Source organism: Aspergillus aculeatinus, assembly GCF_003184765.1.
Source record: "Aspergillus aculeatinus CBS 121060 unplaced genomic scaffold BO66scaffold_24, whole genome shotgun sequence".
Classification (NCBI taxonomy): domain Eukaryota; kingdom Fungi; phylum Ascomycota; class Eurotiomycetes; order Eurotiales; family Aspergillaceae; genus Aspergillus; species Aspergillus aculeatinus.
Window position 1 is genome coordinate 231309 of NW_020291493.1, and position 16287 is coordinate 247595.

The following is a 16287-nucleotide window of genomic DNA, read 5'->3' on the forward strand; positions in this document are numbered from 1 at the left end:
CTTTTCTGTTGTGTTTGATTGCAGAGCTCGCGTAGACCAGCAGCTCGAAGCTCTTTCCAAGGGCCAGTGACCAGGTACGTTCTTTCCTCCTAGCTGCTGAAGCTCATGCTGATTGTGCAATATAGGTCGACCATCGGCCCCGTCCTCTCGATTGTCATTTGACCTCGCTTGCGTTCCGACCCTTTCGAATCACGCTTCAAGCCCATGTCTACCGATCAGTAAACGCAAGATGGCTCAAAATCGGGACCCAGCGTTCTGGCGACGCTTCTCCCTTGCCATCCACCTGGATGAGGAATCCAAGGCTTCCACCCCGGAAAAGGAAGTCACTATATGGTCGTATGTTGTCTCGCTGTTCCTCTTTCAAGTTCTCGCCGAGAGTCTTGTTGCTCGTCTCGTATGCTGATCGTCTGGTTCTCACAGGGATAACTGGATCAAGGGCCAGGAAAGGAAACGCAAACGAACCATCCTCTGCGGCTTTCTGATATTCTTCCTCATTGCGCTGTTCGTTGTTGGCGTTATCGTGGTGGTTGTCTGGCTCAATGCTCATCACTGGCTACGGGAGACACCGAGATCAGCTTGATGTAGCGGCAGATAAGGGGTTAAGGATCTGGGTCGAGGAGAGAGGTATCTTGTGGATATGTGTTTTCTAGCTAGGCATGAATGAGCAGGCCTCATTTCGGTTTTGTTCTCATACTCTCTCGTTCTTTTGGCGGCGGGCTGGGGCTGGTCCTGTTGCAATATCCCCAAATAGCTGACAACCGTCGTTGTGATGAGTATCGTTACGTTGAATGTTGCATTCACATGTAGTTGCTGATTTCGCTTTGTGGTGTGATCTAATGTTGGTGATTCTTTAAAAAGGGAAACGTTCAGACTGTATCGCAGTGGAAAGTCCAGCCGCGTCTTTATTCAAGTCGAGTCCACGCATGGACTTTCCCAATGTGGCATTCCATGCGCCGGCTGCCGGCATCTTATCGGTCATTTCCACTACGTACTGTAGCCTGGGTTTGCCAGTTGTTCCATCAGCAACTCATGATCGGGATTCTGCTCCCTGTGTTATGTGCTTGCTGGGGATGTCGGTCAAGGTCGAGCTCTGAATCGCGGTGCTCGCGTCATACATAGGCATACAGCCCGAGATAAACATCCTGGGATGGACAAGTCAATGGGCAGCCGCGAGCGCAAGCTGCATCCGAGCTTTGGGCGGTCCCCACGCTTATCAGCGGGACCCGCGCGCGGGCTTATCGCTACGATGTCTCCGCATCTCCTCCGTCCTTCCCCGCAATAATAAAAGGCCGCCCTTCCCATCCTCCTTGCTTTCAATCTTTCTCCTCATCTTGTGCAAGTACACTCTTCCTTTCTCGTGGACTCTAGTGACGGAAAGAGTCTTCGTCTCATCATGCTTCCCCCCTTCGATTACTTCACATACCGTCGCCTCCGGTAAGTCAGTCATGCCTCTTCACGAGGTCATGAGTACAGTACACACTACTTGATGTGTGAATCACCGCGCCTTGGCTTGGATACTAAATCGCGCGGCAGGGATTTCAAGCGGAGGGAGCGAGCAGCAAGATTCGCATCACTGCCGGCAGAATATCACGCCCCTTTCACAGCGATCGATAAGGTTATCATCAACAAACCGATACAAGAGCTGGTGGATGAGGTGCACGCGGAATCCGTATCACCCCTCGATGTTCTCCGCACCTACGGCAAAGTAGCCGTCAAGGCCCATGAGAAGACCAACTGCGTGACAGAACTGCTTCTGCCCGAAGCTGAATCATGGGTCCAGTCGGAAGTCAACCTCCAAGGACCATTGGCGGGAATTCCCGTCTCTCTGAAGGATTCGCTGCAGATTAAAGGGTTTGATACCACCCTGGGATACACCAAGTACGCGTGCAAGCCATACAAGGAAGATGGACCGATGACCAAGCTTTTGAAAGACGCTGGTATGGCCTTTCTCTCGACGGGACTGCTGCTGCAGCACGCCGTGGCTAACATCTCTAGGGGCTGTGCCTTACGCCAAGACCGCGTTGCCCGTGACCCTGTTGTCCTTTGAGTCAGCCAACGCTCTTTGGGGCCCGTGCCTCAACCCTCATGTTCCCGACTACTCTCCTGGCGGTTCCACGGGGGGCGAAGGTGCTTTGTTGGCGTTGGGCGGCCGCATCGGTATCGGATCTGATGTTGCCGGGTCTGTTCGAGTCCCGGCGGCCTGGAGCGGTATTTATTCCCTGCGCTGCAGTACTGGCCGGTGGCCGAAGGTTGGCGTTCACACCAGCATGGCCGGCCAAGAAGGCATTCCCAGTGTCTTCAGTCCCATGGCTAGGACCTTGAATGACCTGACTTACTTTACAAAAGCTATTGTGGGGATGGAGCCATGGAAGTATGATTACACGGTTCATCCCATCTATTGGCGGGAGAAGGAGGAGGAGGAGGCCCAGACTAAGAAGCTTCGAATCGGATTGATGACTAGCGATGGTGAGTGGATCGGCATCGCCACCCGAACCAACCAGGCTGACACTGGCTAATCACACATAGGCGTCATTCCCCCTACCCCGGCCATTGCGCGTGCCCTGTCGACGACAACCGCTGCTCTTGTTGCGGCCGGCCACACAGTTTCGGAGATTAAGCCACCAGTCACGGCAGACCCGTTCACAGGGCTTCATCTAGCCTCGCAGCTTCTGAACTCTGATGGTTGCGTCACCTTCAACTCGCATCTGCACAGTTTCGAACCCTCCGACCCGGGCGCAGATCAACTTACCCGGATTTCTAACTTGCCCCGTCCTCTGCGGTACCTTTACTACCTCTGGGTGCGCTACATCCGCCGCGACGTCCAGTGGGCTAAATTGATTCGTACCTTTGGCCCCAAATCGGCAGCCGAGCTCTGGAAGCTCACCGCGCAGCGCGAATCCTTCCGTGCCACCTGGCACGCCTGGTGGGATGGCGCGACACAGCAGTACGACTTCATCTTGTGCTCTGTAAACGCCACCCCGGCTCTACCGCACAAAGCCATGCACGATGCGGTGTCATCTTGTGGATACACCTTCCTCTGGAACCTATTGGACTATACGGCGGGTGTTATGCCTGTGTCGCATGTCGATGCGAAAAAGGATGCTCTACCGGGACCGTACAAGAAGGTTCTCAAGCAGCTGGGAGCTGACGGCGCACTCTCTCGCGGGGCTTGGAAGCACTACGATGCTACCAAGATGGCAGGATTGCCGACGGCGGTGCAGGTAGTCGGTCGGCGCTGGCAGGAGGAGAAGGTACTTGGGTATATGGCGGCGGTTGAGGCGGCGCTGGACCAGTATCAGGATCCTTTGACCGGCGAGGGCGGACGATACCCCTTGATCGAGCTGGACTGAGTTTCCGGTGTTTGGTTTCATGTTTTAGAGAGCCTATCTGTGAATTGCTGGATCTCATTCAAGACCTCGTTGTACTTATTCCTGTTGTAGAGCGAACCACAGGATGGGCGATTTTCTTCTGCTTTACGCACCTACGAATCCTTGCATGCTCCTTGGCATGTACCGAAAACTGGCTGAGTAGATCTTGTGGCTTGTCGTACACATGTGCATGTGAACATGGGTTCCTCGGATGGACCGCAATGTAGCTGCCTTGGTAACTTTGACATCTCGTTTCCCGACCATGGATCACTTGTCGGCTTGTCCTTTTGCCGCCCGTCATACTCTATTTATTGGTTGATCGGGATGAAGTCAATCACTTGTTGTCTGTGACAGTCCGAGTGCCGACCAAATGGCGCAGTGGCAGCGTCGGTCGCTCGTTACTAGATGATGATCGTCAAGTTCCAATCTGATCCTAGACCCCTCAACAACAAACCGAGAGTCGAGAAGAAGCGAACGGAGCGTCGCGAGTCTCGGAACTGATACTGTTTTCCTCTCTTTACCCCCCACATCAACCGGTGGCTCCGCGGAGTCCAGACCCTGGGATGAAGAAAAATGACCCGAACGATTTGAAGAACCAGGGATTGAATGCGAGAGAAGGGGTACAATTGATTCTTTCTTTCAAGTGGGAGAGGACTTTAAAAAAGAAGATTTGAGGAGAAAGAGTTTGAATGAAATGCAAGGATGAGGATGTAACCATGAGAGATGTTTTGACTCAATTATCTTTTCTCACCTCTCACTCTCTCGCTCTCTCCTTCTCTTTCCCACTCTCTGTCTCTGTCTCTGTCTCTTTCTTTCTCTTAACTTTGTTCTTGTCTTGATCTTGTTGTTATTTTAAGAGTGTTCAACATTGTGGTCTGTGCCGATAAGCCTATACATTAGGCCTTGAGTTTTGTGGCAGACCTTAGCTTTGAAAGGATCAGTTGAGAAGGTTGAGAAAGGCTGGAAATCGTGGTAGTGGTAGTGGTAGTGGTAGTGGTTGTGGTTGTGGTTGTTCTTAAACTAAGAAGAGAAGGAAGAACAGCAGAACCTGAAGATCGGGCGATCGTCACTGGGAGATCCTGCCGCTTTCTGTTTGGCTTCTTCGGCTTCTGTCCTGCTCCCCTTTACCCGTTTCTCTCTTCTCTCTTCTCTCTTTACTCTTCTCTCTTCCCTCTCTCAGCTCAATTCCAACGCCCATTCCCTTTACATCCTCCTCCTTCTCCTCCTCCTCGTCGTCTTCTTCTTCCTCTTCCCTTTTCCCCTTCTCTTCTTCTCCCCCCCCCCCCCCTCCTATCTCCCTCTCCCCTCCGTCCTCCTTGAGATCTTTTGTTTTGACACCCTCCTTCGCTCTTTACTTTCAGTCCTTCCGTCAGTTCCTCCATATCCACATCCAACACCGCCTGCAGAATTCGTTTTCCCGCTACCGATCTAGACCCTCGCCAATCACCACATTATTCGCCCCTCCCCTCCACACTTTTCCTTCCTGCTCTTCGGGTCTCGGTCTCGGTCTCCGGTCTCGATCTCAATTCAACCTTCCCCCTAATCTCGTCCTCCCCATCTGTCCTGCAAAACTTTTGCCTTGTGGCGCTACTATCAAAGGATTAATTGCCATCGATATCCGTGTACACTTGCCTAGTTGGAGCTACAGGATGCTGTTCCTGGCTTCGGCTCTGAACTGCGGTCTCTGTCGATACCTGTACTCTTGACCTCGGAGAAATGACTTCCACCAAACGTGCCACCTCCGGACGCAAAAGGGACGCCATTCACTTCGTCAATGCGCGTCCAACTTCTGAGAATGAGCGTCTGAAGATTCAGCGCCTCGTCCGCGCCCATGTGGGCAAATGGATCTCGGACCAGACCAAGGATCGTTCGACTGTCCCGGACTGTCCAAATCCCAGCGCTGGCTGCCACCCCAACACTGGCGCCAACACCACCACTACCACCACCAGTCGCAGTGTCACTCGCCAATCCACATCCTCCAGCGAGGGGTCGGCTATATATTTTGATCAGACCGGTTCGTCGGAATCACAATATGCGACGCCTCCAGCCACTTCTCCGCTCTGCTCCTCCGTCTCATCCTCTCCGTCGCCCCCGCCTCATCTTCCTGGTCAGTTTGCGCATGATTCCTCACCTGCAACCCAGTTTACGTCCTCGAATCCTGTCAATCAGCAACTCCTCCGATCATCGTCCCGGAGTCCGGTGGATCACATAATGAATGATGTCGAGCGATCCTATCCGGACAATTTTCCTTGGCCTTCTCCGCAGGAGTCGCGATCCGGGATGTCAGATACACGGAAAAGTTCTTCAGGGTCGGATGAGGCATCTCAAGCATTGACAACGACTTCGTCAGTCTCATGTCTCGCCCCGGGCTATGTTCATACATTCGGCGCGGGTCGATTCGATCCGTTCCAAACACATCCTTTGAACCTGTTGAACATGGGGAAGAATGAAGTTGTCGCCTCTGAATACTATTGTTCGTGAGTCTTGCAGTAGCTACACGTCCAGCAAACTAACATTTTCGTTATAGGCCTTGAGGTCCTGTGGCCCGGCCTCACCCCCGTTTCACCCGGCAACGACTCGAGTCCGGCTAGCACCAATTGGTTTCCACTATCACTATCCGACCCGACCTTGTTCACAGCGTTTGTCTTCGGTTCACTATCTCACAAAAGAGTCCAATGGCTGAAAGGCACGATTCCACACCATGCTTTCCTACCCTCCGAGCAGCAAATGCTGCAGTTATGCGAGGCAGAAACCATCCGGAATGTGACGCGGGAGGTCAGCGATCCCACTCGGGCAATGTGCGATGCGGTTATTCTGAGTGTCATTTGCATGGCACACAACGTTGCCAACAACGAGCATATCAAGGGCCAGAAGCTGCCCTTCACCGCTCCGATGCAACGCCTGCAGTGGTTGGACATCTATAGCAGTCTTCCGCCTAACCTTGTGCATATCAGAGGTCTAATTCAGATGGTTAACATGCGTGGAGGTCTTGAGAACCTGACTCTTCCCGGACTCGCACCTACTCTGTGTTTCTCCGATCTCGTCACTTGCAGCACGTTCCTCTTGCCGCCTGTGTTCGATTTTATGCCCTTGCGCAGAGAGCGGATAGGTCTCACAATGCAGGATATGCTGGGTTACAGCATGGCTGATGTCGAGCGTCGGTTTGGTCCTTTGCGGGAGATCGGATTCACATCAGACATGCTGGAGGTATTCTACGGCATGCAGGCGTATATCAAACTTGTTGAGGCCCACGTTACAACGCAGCACCACAACCCTGACTATTCGTTGCTATCGGATCAACGAAATCGGGTGCACTACAACCTCCTTTCCCTCCCTGCAGTGAGCCAGTTTGACAGGTTTGCGAACTACCAACCCCATGAGGTCATGTATGAGATTTGCCGGCTGGCCGGTCTCATCTTCGGTGTCGGCGTGGTGCTACCACTCCAAGCCCAGAGTGCACCCCTCTCTCAACTTGCCAAGCTCATTCAGGAAGCCTTGCACATCTCCAAAGCACCCTTCTCCTGGGACCATCCACAGGCTCGTATCGCTCTCTTCTGGGTGCTGATCCTCGGCGGTATCGCTGCGGAAGACCAGCCCGAACGCGCCTGGTATGTTGAGCTCATCAGTCAAGTGGCCGGAAGCCATGGCATTCACACCTGGGACGAAGCACGAAAGGTCCTACGTGTGATGCTCTGGTACGACCGGGCCTGTGAGCGCGGGGGTCGCAAACTGTGGCTTGAAGTGAGGCAGTCCGGCCCCTCATCATCATGAACCACGGGGACTCTTTCCAAGCATACACCTATCCCACGATGCTCTCCTCCCGGCTTCTACACTTCCACATTCATCAATTCGTTCACCGCCCGCTCTCATCGGCTCAACATGAAATCCTGACCATGAACACCGTCTCCTCCCAAATCCAGACCGAACGCGGAGGAAGCCGGACAAACGGAATCCTCCCCCGCAACCCCCTGCCCTCCTGAACTGTAGGTATATTATATGACTTTACGAAGGTTACGACGCAGCCAACGACCATGGCGAAAAGCATAAGCGCGCAAAGAGAGAGACCATTCCAGCGCAACATTGCTATCGACCTCTTACCCCTTCTTTTTCACATAACCACTACTTCTTTCAGCCGCCTCATCCTTATTTCATTTTACTTATCTCTTCCAACTGTCTCTCCTTGTTGCTGTGACAGAATCTCGATCTTTTCTTTTCTATTTCCCACGTGGAACTGTGATATATAGATATATTCAACCAACCTAATTTGAAACCCCTCGGGAGTTTGATGACCGAGTAATTCTTAGTGATGCTGCTGGATATACATTCTTTATCAAATCATGTACAAATGTAAAGCGATAAGAATCTGGGCTAAGACTACATCTCTGGGGCGAAGAACTAATGCTGCAGATGTACGCTGTGTGACCCTGTACCGGGCTAAACCGAAGCGGGGGACACCAAAAATAGATGAACAAAGAGCCGCCTGTGGTTTTTCTTCCCTCTTTACCGTAGTAGGTGAAAAGAGACATCATCATCAAGGTCGTCAATTTTTCAGGGTCTAGTGCCCCCGTAGGAAGCAGATGTGTCATTGCCTTGTCGGAGCAGCGGTTCGCGTTCACCCTGCTGCTGCTGCTGCTGGCGGCCCCAATCCCTTGTGTCCACGCCGTCATGGATGCCGGGAACGCTGAGACCACTCTCGGCGACCTCCGTGGTCCCATTCGTGGCGGCAGCGCCGGCCTTTCCGCGGGTAGCCGCCATCCGGCGGGCCTGCCAGCTGACGAAGGTGACCAGGGCCATCCCGACCAGGAAGGTGGTGATGGTCAGCAGGGCGTTGACGGGGGTGGGGTCGCGGTCGAAGACGGTGAAGGTCAGGGCGTCGAGGCCGGCTTGCGCGAAGTTGCCCAGGCCGGCGAGGCAGATGACTAGGCCGTAGACCTTGCCGAAGGTCTGGAAGCCGAAGACCTTGGCGGCGTAGTCGGAGACGGCGGTGTAGTAGAAGGGGCGGTAGAGGACGAAGAGGGCGATGTTGCCGTAGCCGGCTCCCTCCGTGGGGATGCAGCCCAGGATGCCGATCAGGGTGGCGGTCGTGACGAGGGTGAGCAGCACCGAGGGGGTGTGGGCGGAGTCGAGGATGGTGCCGATGAACGGGACGGAGACGAGCCCGCCCAGCGGGAGGAGAACGTCGAAGGCCGAGTTGAGGGTCGCGGCGAGGTCCGGGGAGTGGAGGAGGTAGGTGTACTGTTGACGGATCGTGGCCACAAAGTAGTTGATGCGGAGCATCTGCAGGATAGTGAAGAGGGTGATCAGGATGAACCAGGGGGTACGAATCTGCGTGAGCGCCGAGGCGCCATGAAGGGCGCCCCAAACGCCGCCGGCGGTGTGGGGCTTGTCAGACTGGGGCGTGGTGGTTGACTCGGTGGCGGCGATGGGGATGGGGACGGGTTCGGGAGAGAGCGGGCGTTCAAGCGGGGAGATGTCATCGTAGGACTGTGGTTGAAGGGTGGGGGAAGAGAGAAGGTCTTGAATTTGGCTGACAACGTTCTGCCGGTGCATACGACGGTCGTTACGTTGGCGCTCGCCTTCATTGCGGTCCTGGATAGCGTTGTCGACGTGGTCCGTGGCTTCGGCTGCGATGTGAGCATGCGCTTCCTGCACAAGTTCGCCGGCCGTCTTATATGAGGTCGTCGGCATTATAGTGAGCTGGGCAGTGATGATGAAAATGGGGACAATGAGATAGAGCAGGAAGAACCTGGTCGAGCTGAGCCAGCCGTTTGTGCTCTCGTTGATTAGCCGGAATATAAGGAAAAGGGCGCTGGAGGCATCGAATGCGCCTGTCAAAGTGGATAGAATGAGCCCCGAGCGGGTCGGGAAGGTGTTTGACAGATGGAACGATGAGATGAAGACAAACGGTCCACCTAGAGAAAGGAAGAGGTACCCGGGCATGTACCCGTCAAAGGGAAGCTGGTCGGAGAGTCCAAATAGCAAGGAGCCCAGTATAAGAGAGACGCTGCCAATGATGCCGCAGACGCGCGGACCGTATGTATCGAGAATCGTTCCTACTGGTAAAGCAAAGACGTTGGTTGCGACTGCAGCGATGGTGAACATCAAGTTCAATCTGTAGACAACTTTAGTGAGGTCTTCCAAAAGGAATGGATGGTCTGAGGCGCGTACCGAAGCTCTTGTCCGTAGCACACGTCGGAATTGTTATCAAGCTCTTCTTGCGAACACCGGTCCCGATAGACACCCTCTCTGATCAAGACCGGCTTGATGGCCGCAAACCCGAAGACTATCCCCGCCGCAAGTAGACAGTATACCACTGCTATGCAGACCTGCGCTGTGAGTGGATTAGTACTGCACTGCATACGACGGTGGCTTTGAAGCCGTTCATGAAGGTCTAGGCTAGCACTTACCAATGCGTTTGACATGGTTTACCTCAAACGCGCCCGTGGTCTCTCGGCCACCGATCCACTCCTGCAACTTCGGCGCAGATTGCTCGGGTGTTGCCCCCTCTCTGTCAACCTCATTGAGCGTACTGATCTTGGGTGAGGCGGCTTGGAGAGGTGGGTTCTGCTCACTGGTAGCCTCATCCACAGTGGCCTGTCCCCATGCTGGTCCTGCATACGGGTTGAAATTCAATCGATGTCTAAAAGAGTGGCGACTGATGTTGGATTGGAATGAAGACGACAGAGAGGGCTCCGGTAGATCATGATAGCTTTCCTCGTCATCGGAGTCATCCTGATAGGGCTGGCGACGGAATGCAGCTGGATTCTGTTCCCAGGACTCCAAGTAGGAGACGCGGTTGAGAGACATTTCTGGCTGGTTGGTTGTCTTGTTAGTTAGTCAGTGTCATACCAGATGAAAGACGTCGAGTCTGTACCTGCGCAGATACACCTCAGCACCTCCCGTTCTTGGGCGCTTTTCGTTTATCAATATATATATATATATATATATATTTCGAAGTACTGTATACGAAGTATCGTCAAACTGATGTGCACGATCGCCAGAGACAGGCTGTGGTGATGATGGCTGGTTGACGGTGGAGTCGACCCGTTTTCGGCCCGTAGACCCAGCCAGCTATGACTCGGAGTGACGGCCAAACAACTGTGGTGATTAGCGGATGGGACTGCTGGACAAGAGGCAGGGATGTTCAGGCCAGTTTGGAAGGTCAATGGCTTTTTTGCAAGGAGAATATCAGCAGGTCAAGTGAAAGTTGGCAGGAGTTGCAGCAGCAGCTACAGCAATGAGGTAATCGAAGCGGAGAAAAATAGTGGGAGAGAAAAATCACCTGACACTCACTACTTACCACTACCACTGCTTGCCCCCGCATATCCCCAATAGGAAGCTACCCTGCCTGCCGCCTGAGGTGCGCGTACGATGGCCTTGACTGTGTTAATACTCCGTACTTTGCTAAACTAAACTAACTACACTCCAGTTAGTCATCCTCTTGAAGTGCTGCATTCAAGTAGGCAGTCGTACGAAATCCATTCCATCCCGCTTCAGCCCTTCTACCTCATCTCCTTCTATCTCTTCTCCTTCACCTTCATCATTGTTCATCTGCACGCACTTATACTCCCATGGCCTGCCCTATCTGCAATGCAAGCCAGCCACAAATGCACACTTTCCTTGGATTGTTCCATGATCAAGTCTTTCTCCTGGTCTAGCCCTTTCCTCACTTCCTCTCGCTCGCAAAACTGAGTCGTGCTACTACTCTGTACTGGGTGCTGCTGCTACTTGCTACTTGCCCAGATTCGGTCACCCTCCGATGGGTCTGGAACAAGATCCACCTGTCAATTGGCTCGCGTAGCTTTCGGCTCCATTGTTGATTTACACCCCAAACCTAACTCGGATGGAATCTGGCCTAGGCCAAGCGGCATCAGGGTTGTTTCTGTCAGCATCTTGACCTCACCTACCTTTTGGCCCCCTTATGCGGCCGATTATTGTGCACGGCTGATATCTGAAGCTCACAAGCATCATAGCACTGCCATTAAGGCCCCTGCACAAGGTCTACACTATTCATCACCATCGCCATGTCTCGCTCGAGACGGGTTCCTGCCGCAATGTGCTGCCAACCCTCATACTCATCTCTTCTCTTGGCGCAAGAACAAAACCGTCTGTCATATTCTTCCTGCAGATGATTCTACTAGGAGAAACATTCCGAATCGCCTGATTCGTCAAACACGGAGAAGCGCCACCGACGAAAAGAAAAAAGGTACTGTACTTCTGCGCGCGGCATTCAGTTGGAGCCAGAGACAAACAAACATCCCGACATTTCTGAGAGGGATGAACCATTCGTCAGGCATGCGAGATGCATCACAAAGCATACGCCACAGTCTTGTGTGAACAAGTGTTGCACCTTACAGGAATATGTCACCACTCACCAATCACATCACAAAGCTAGTCACGGCTGGACCGTGACGGCTAGCTGGATGCCAGCGGAATCCCCAGTGAAAAGCCCGATAAATGGGAGACGGATGACTCTTGTTCGGAGAAAAAAATGCAGATTGGCAATGCTGGGGACTCGGTGTCGATAAGCGCCACCAAGACCTCCTGTGGCTTGCTGTCAGGTTGACCCCCTCCTAGGGCGATAGCAGACCATACCTATTTCAGCAAGCAAGTCCAGCCTCCATCCCAAAGGCTAAAGGAAGAACGGGACTTCAGGACAAGAAAAGTGCAGTCAAAAGTGCCGAAACGTTGCTCACTAGCTCGAACCGAAACGCTCCGGTGCGGGTGCCCTTCCAAGTTAGCTTGCGAGTATTTTCTGCTTCGGGCAACGATCAGACGCGGCTGTGCCAATCGCCCTGCGCTTGTCGGAGAACAGCAAGACTAAGGAATAGGCAACGGATGGCTTCATCTGCTGCAGCTCTGTCTTGTGTCATCCTAAACCCACCTAGGAAAGCAAGATGGTAGAGCACGGTGGGCTGTCATCTCCCCTCTCTTGGTGAGAAGGCATCGAGTAGGTCGTCTAGAGATGTGCCCCTGAACGAACCTCGGGAGCCGTATGATGCTGGGCTCCAGTGTTCACGCTAAAAGTGGGATCTGCTCTCTTAATCTTCATCTATATAGGGCTTTTTCCTTTACCCTTTTGCCTCTTACCTCCACTTCTTAGTTTGCTTTTGCACTTTGCAGGCCATGGCGAGCTCCGCTCCGCACGAACCATTCTCTGTTGGGTAATTAAACGTTTGAACGTTATTCTGCCCATCATAATCATTGTTGCTGGGGCGGTCACCCTTCTAGCTGCATCTTAGTAGGCCCGGACTATTGCTGCTGCTGCTCGGTCTTACTCTTAAATCTTTAATACCTCATGCCAATGGCTTTGTCTGGCTATTGATCTGGCTTGTTTTACAGGGCTATCGCGATTGTCAGCCCGAGCACTGAATCCGAGCACAACGTGATGAGGGGATGGTAAGTTATATTTGCGCTGTTCTTCGACGCTCTGATGCTGTGCTTGTCGAATCGTCATTCTAACCATGTTGCTCTCTATTTAGTCTGACGTGCCGTCAGCGCCATATCAAATGTAAATCCTCCTCAAGCCCCTCTCGACCGAGCTCTGTCAGTCGAGAAGAATCCCCAGCTCAACGTCCCCTAATGTTGATACCAGGTGATAAGACCGAGGACCAGTGCCTTCGCTGTCGACGATCGGGACGAGAGTGCATACCTGCGCCTACGAGACAAGAAGAAGTCACTTTTCGCCATGGCCAGAACCCTTCGCTGCGACCTAGCGGTCCCCCGCGATACGGAGAAAGCGACCTCGTGTTTCCAACCGATCAAGTGTGGGTTCCGTTTCCAACTCAAGGTTCGTTCCTACTGGAGATGAAGAAGGCCTTTTCCACTGATGAACGGCACATGAAGTTTCTTTCGAAGATGAGACGGATCGGACAGCGGCAGATTATCGCGTGGTGCCCCTCGATGGTTCGCCCTTCGATCTGAAACATGCGCCCGAAAACTCTCCTCCATCGCCCAACGGGGCACAACATTTATCATCAGCCTCGCATCCGCCTCATCCATCGAGAGTCGCAGGCTCGTCTCGAGCCCATTCAGCTCAGCGCCTGGTTTTCCCGCTCAGAGCCTTCCCGTCTCCCGATTTCGCCAGCACGCAGAAGCTGCGAAATTTCAATGAAGCTTTCCTCCTTCGATATTTCCGGAAGACACTCGGCCCCTGGGTGCTGTACCTCGTCCCACTTGTACTACGCTGGAACTTCAGCTAATCAGCAATTTTAGCTAGACGTTTGCGATGACAAAAGTCACTTTTCCGTGGATGTGGCCGAACGAGCACCTTCACACCCTCTCCTATTGTACGCGTGTCTTGCCATCTCAGCGCGTCACCTCTCCTACACGAATCATGCAGTACCCCCGGAGACTGCCGATGAATACCATGAACGTTGCATCCGAATTCTCAAGTCGGTCCTGGAGAACAGAGACTTTGGCACCAGCATCGAGATACTCCTTACTTCCACCGTAATATTGCGGTTCTTCGAGCAAATATCCTGTAAGCCGGGCTGGTTGCGCTGTATTTACTGCATGCTCACATACCACGTACAGCTCACAGCCCTTCAAACGACCTCCAGAGTCACCTTCTCGCCGGATCCGTATATATCAGCTCTCAACTGGACTGCGCAGTATCGGGGGGACTTGCAGAAGCCTCTTTCTGGGTGTTCGTGATGCAGGATATACAATTCGCTCTAATGTATCAAAGACCTTTGCGTTTGACTCTGAGTCCATTTGCAGAGAAGCTATACCATGCATGGCAGCATAGGACAACTCAGGATGATCGAGACTGGACGCACAAGGCCATTTGGCTCCTCGCTGAGACGATCAACTACTGCTACGGGGCGAACAACTCAATGCACATAGAAGCGATTGATGGGAGTGCCTTGAGACAGCGAGTTGGCACTTGGGAAGCAATGAGACCAGATACGTTCAAGCCTTTACACTATTCGAGGCCAGATCCTGGACGTGGAAGGCCCTTTCCGTTCATTTGGTTCACCAATTCACTGCACGGTATGATTCAAGGCCTTCCCGGCTTATGCTCTAGGGCTGACATACTAAGTCTAGCTGCTGCGATACAACACATCTCCATAGCAAAGGCCTTGTTCCAGCAGCATGAACTTCAGGCCTTGCAATCGTCACCGCAATTTCGAGAGGGCGTCCAGATGATCGAGGTTTGTTATAGAAGCCTACAGAAGCACCATCATAGAACCTTGGCTCATAATCCTCTAGGACGAGATTATCCTCAATCTTGAAGTTATATTTGGCATAGCTCTGTCGGCAGAGAACGACCCAGCGCTGCGGATTATGGCAGGGCATACACTCTGCGCTTGTAAGACATGCATATCCTGGACAATGCCATCGTTGTCACCTGTGAAGCTCCTTGCTCAGAGACGGTAGCTAATAGCACAACTCGCAGGCGGTATATGGATCAGTGACCCGTTGGCTCAGACATGCCTACTAGATCTTCTGCGCAGGACCGAGGCTGAGAATGGGTGGCCTTGGGCATTTGTTGTACAAAAGCTCAGCCAAGATTGGCAGCATACTGCGAGATGAGGCCAAGGTATCAAAATCCTCGGTATAAGTGCTTTCGCTGCGTCCGACGTACTCCCATTGTCTGAATCTCATTGTCTGAATCTCATTGTCTGAATCTCATAAGTCCAACTGATGCAACAGACTGTTGACTTGTAGCAGAGGATTTCCAGTTCTTATGCTACAGGAAGTCAATTCTGTTATGTTGATGCCTGTGCAATCATCCTCGGCATCACATGGTGGCCAGCAATACACCGGCCAGCCTAATGTGCCTTTGCCACCTGAGCAAGATCCTTTGTCCAGGGATTGATACTCTTGCTGGCTGCATGTGGAAAATCACAGAATATCCAACCAGGTCATCAAAGGCACATGCACAGCGGCTTTCAACTGGCAGAACGAGCGAACCATATCAAGATTAGACAATGCATAATGCGTCTATCTCTTATTTCTTGCGACCGCAAAAGGATCCAACGCTCGCCTGGAAGTTTATTTGATTGCTACAACATAGAACCTGTCAGACCTGAAGTACACGCGAGCGGTCCTGGGAAAGCATCACTATACACGTATGGCTTCCTGCACTAATGTCTAACTAGCGATTGCAGAATGCAATAATTTCAAGAATTCAGTACAGACAAACTTCACCATGCGGTCAACTCCACCCCGACCAATACTATTTCAAGCAATTCACCCGAGCGTCTATCCCTGAGCACCATGAACGTAGACAGGCAAAAAACCCTGGTCCCCAATTTTAGGATAAATGGCAGGCCGCCCTTTACCCGCGGCAATTAGCCTGGCATATTCTCAAGAGCAGCGTCCGAAGGTTTCTTTCATCAAGCCCAGTCTGAGCAGATCTATCCAGCCTGTTCACGGACACCCTGCTTGACAACACTAACTTATGTACTGTAAACACCACCCAAAAATCCCTCCAAGCCAGGTCTGAAATCCCGAGACGGGATCCCAAAGCAGCGTGAGGGATTAAACCAAATCGAACCACGGTGCCCTCTCGAAAGCCCCCCTGCCCATCTCGAACGAAACAAGCCCATCGACCGACCATGTGATTCCGAGGCCCGTGGCAAAACGTAAGTACTCGGAAGTGGTATAGTTAGTATCACTCCAGCAAGCGATCAGGGTTGCGCTACGCACGTGATGAAATCTTCGTGCGCATGTCCAACCCAGAGAAAACCGATTGCTTCCGCTTGTTGATGTCGATAACATTGAACAGGGATGATCCTGGGGGGGTGTGGGCTTGCTAGAATCGGGCCGTTGTTGGATGGTAGGTAGGTAGGTAGGGTTGGCACCGGGGACCAGGGACGGACACTGCCGTATCCTCTTGGAGTTGGTTATCTCTTTTCCCGGTGACTACATATGAGTAGAGTACATCAAGAATCGAAATGGTTCGGGTAGG

General features: G+C 52.7%; 5 protein-coding genes across 5 annotated transcripts; 4 read left to right on the top strand and 1 right to left on the bottom strand.

The window, feature by feature from the left end:
• Positions 1–140: 140 nt before the first annotated feature.
• On the top strand, positions 141–591 carry BO66DRAFT_391955 (uncharacterized protein). The gene is made up of 2 exons (XM_025647384.1): positions 141–336; positions 421–591. Exons 1-2 carry the CDS (start codon positions 230–232, stop codon positions 578–580), a joined length of 267 nt encoding a protein of 88 aa, XP_025503971.1. The 5' UTR covers positions 141–229; the 3' UTR covers positions 581–591.
• Positions 592–1295: 704 nt separating this feature from the next.
• BO66DRAFT_391958 (putative acetamidase) lies at positions 1296–3551 on the top strand. Its single transcript, XM_025647385.1, has 4 exons — positions 1296–1434; positions 1534–1937; positions 1996–2466; positions 2527–3551. Exons 1-4 carry the CDS (start codon positions 1394–1396, stop codon positions 3348–3350), a joined length of 1740 nt encoding a protein of 579 aa, XP_025503972.1. The 5' UTR covers positions 1296–1393; the 3' UTR covers positions 3351–3551.
• A 1533-nt stretch (positions 3552–5084) lies between these two features.
• Positions 5085–7139, top strand: BO66DRAFT_323064 (uncharacterized protein; the record flags this gene model as incomplete). Its single annotated transcript, XM_025643792.1, has 2 exons — positions 5085–5841; positions 5896–7139. The coding sequence occupies 2 exons, from the start codon at positions 5085–5087 to the stop codon at positions 7137–7139; spliced, it is 2001 nt and encodes a 666-aa protein (XP_025503973.1).
• A 329-nt stretch (positions 7140–7468) lies between these two features.
• BO66DRAFT_391961 (putative MFS transporter Fmp42) lies at positions 7469–10391 on the bottom strand. The gene is made up of 4 exons (XM_025647386.1): positions 10243–10391; positions 9776–10181; positions 9537–9699; positions 7469–9480 (listed from the first exon to the last, which is right to left on the bottom strand). The coding sequence occupies exons 2-4, from the start codon at positions 10173–10175 to the stop codon at positions 7917–7919; spliced, it is 2127 nt and encodes a 708-aa protein (XP_025503974.1). The 5' UTR covers positions 10176–10181; positions 10243–10391; the 3' UTR covers positions 7469–7916.
• A 2559-nt stretch (positions 10392–12950) lies between these two features.
• Positions 12951–15079, top strand: BO66DRAFT_451588 (uncharacterized protein; the record flags this gene model as incomplete). Its single annotated transcript, XM_025651875.1, has 7 exons — positions 12951–13158; positions 13215–13525; positions 13584–13851; positions 13905–14363; positions 14418–14524; positions 14583–14682; positions 14770–15079. The coding sequence occupies 7 exons, from the start codon at positions 12951–12953 to the stop codon at positions 14904–14906; spliced, it is 1590 nt and encodes a 529-aa protein (XP_025503975.1). The 3' UTR covers positions 14907–15079.
• Between the last annotated feature and the right edge of the window lie 1208 nt (positions 15080–16287).

Coding starts and splice junctions, on each gene's coding strand:
- BO66DRAFT_391961 (XM_025647386.1), bottom strand. CDS start 10,175: ATGTCTCTCAACCGCGTCTCCTACTTGGAGTCCTGGGAACAGAATCCA. Junction 9,700..9,775: donor AAACCATGTCAAACGCATTG/GTAAGTGCTAGC, acceptor ATCCACTCACAG/CGCAGGTCTGCATAGCAGTG. Junction 9,481..9,536: donor TGCTACGGACAAGAGCTTCG/GTACGCGCCTCA, acceptor AGTTGTCTACAG/ATTGAACTTGATGTTCACCA.
- BO66DRAFT_391958 (XM_025647385.1), top strand. CDS start 1,394: ATGCTTCCCCCCTTCGATTACTTCACATACCGTCGCCTCCG. Junction 1,435..1,533: donor TTCACATACCGTCGCCTCCG/GTAAGTCAGTCA, acceptor ATCGCGCGGCAG/GGATTTCAAGCGGAGGGAGC. Junction 2,467..2,526: donor CGGATTGATGACTAGCGATG/GTGAGTGGATCG, acceptor AATCACACATAG/GCGTCATTCCCCCTACCCCG.
- BO66DRAFT_391955 (XM_025647384.1), top strand. CDS start 230: ATGGCTCAAAATCGGGACCCAGCGTTCTGGCGACGCTTCTCCCTTGCC. Junction 337..420: donor AAGGAAGTCACTATATGGTC/GTATGTTGTCTC, acceptor TGGTTCTCACAG/GGATAACTGGATCAAGGGCC.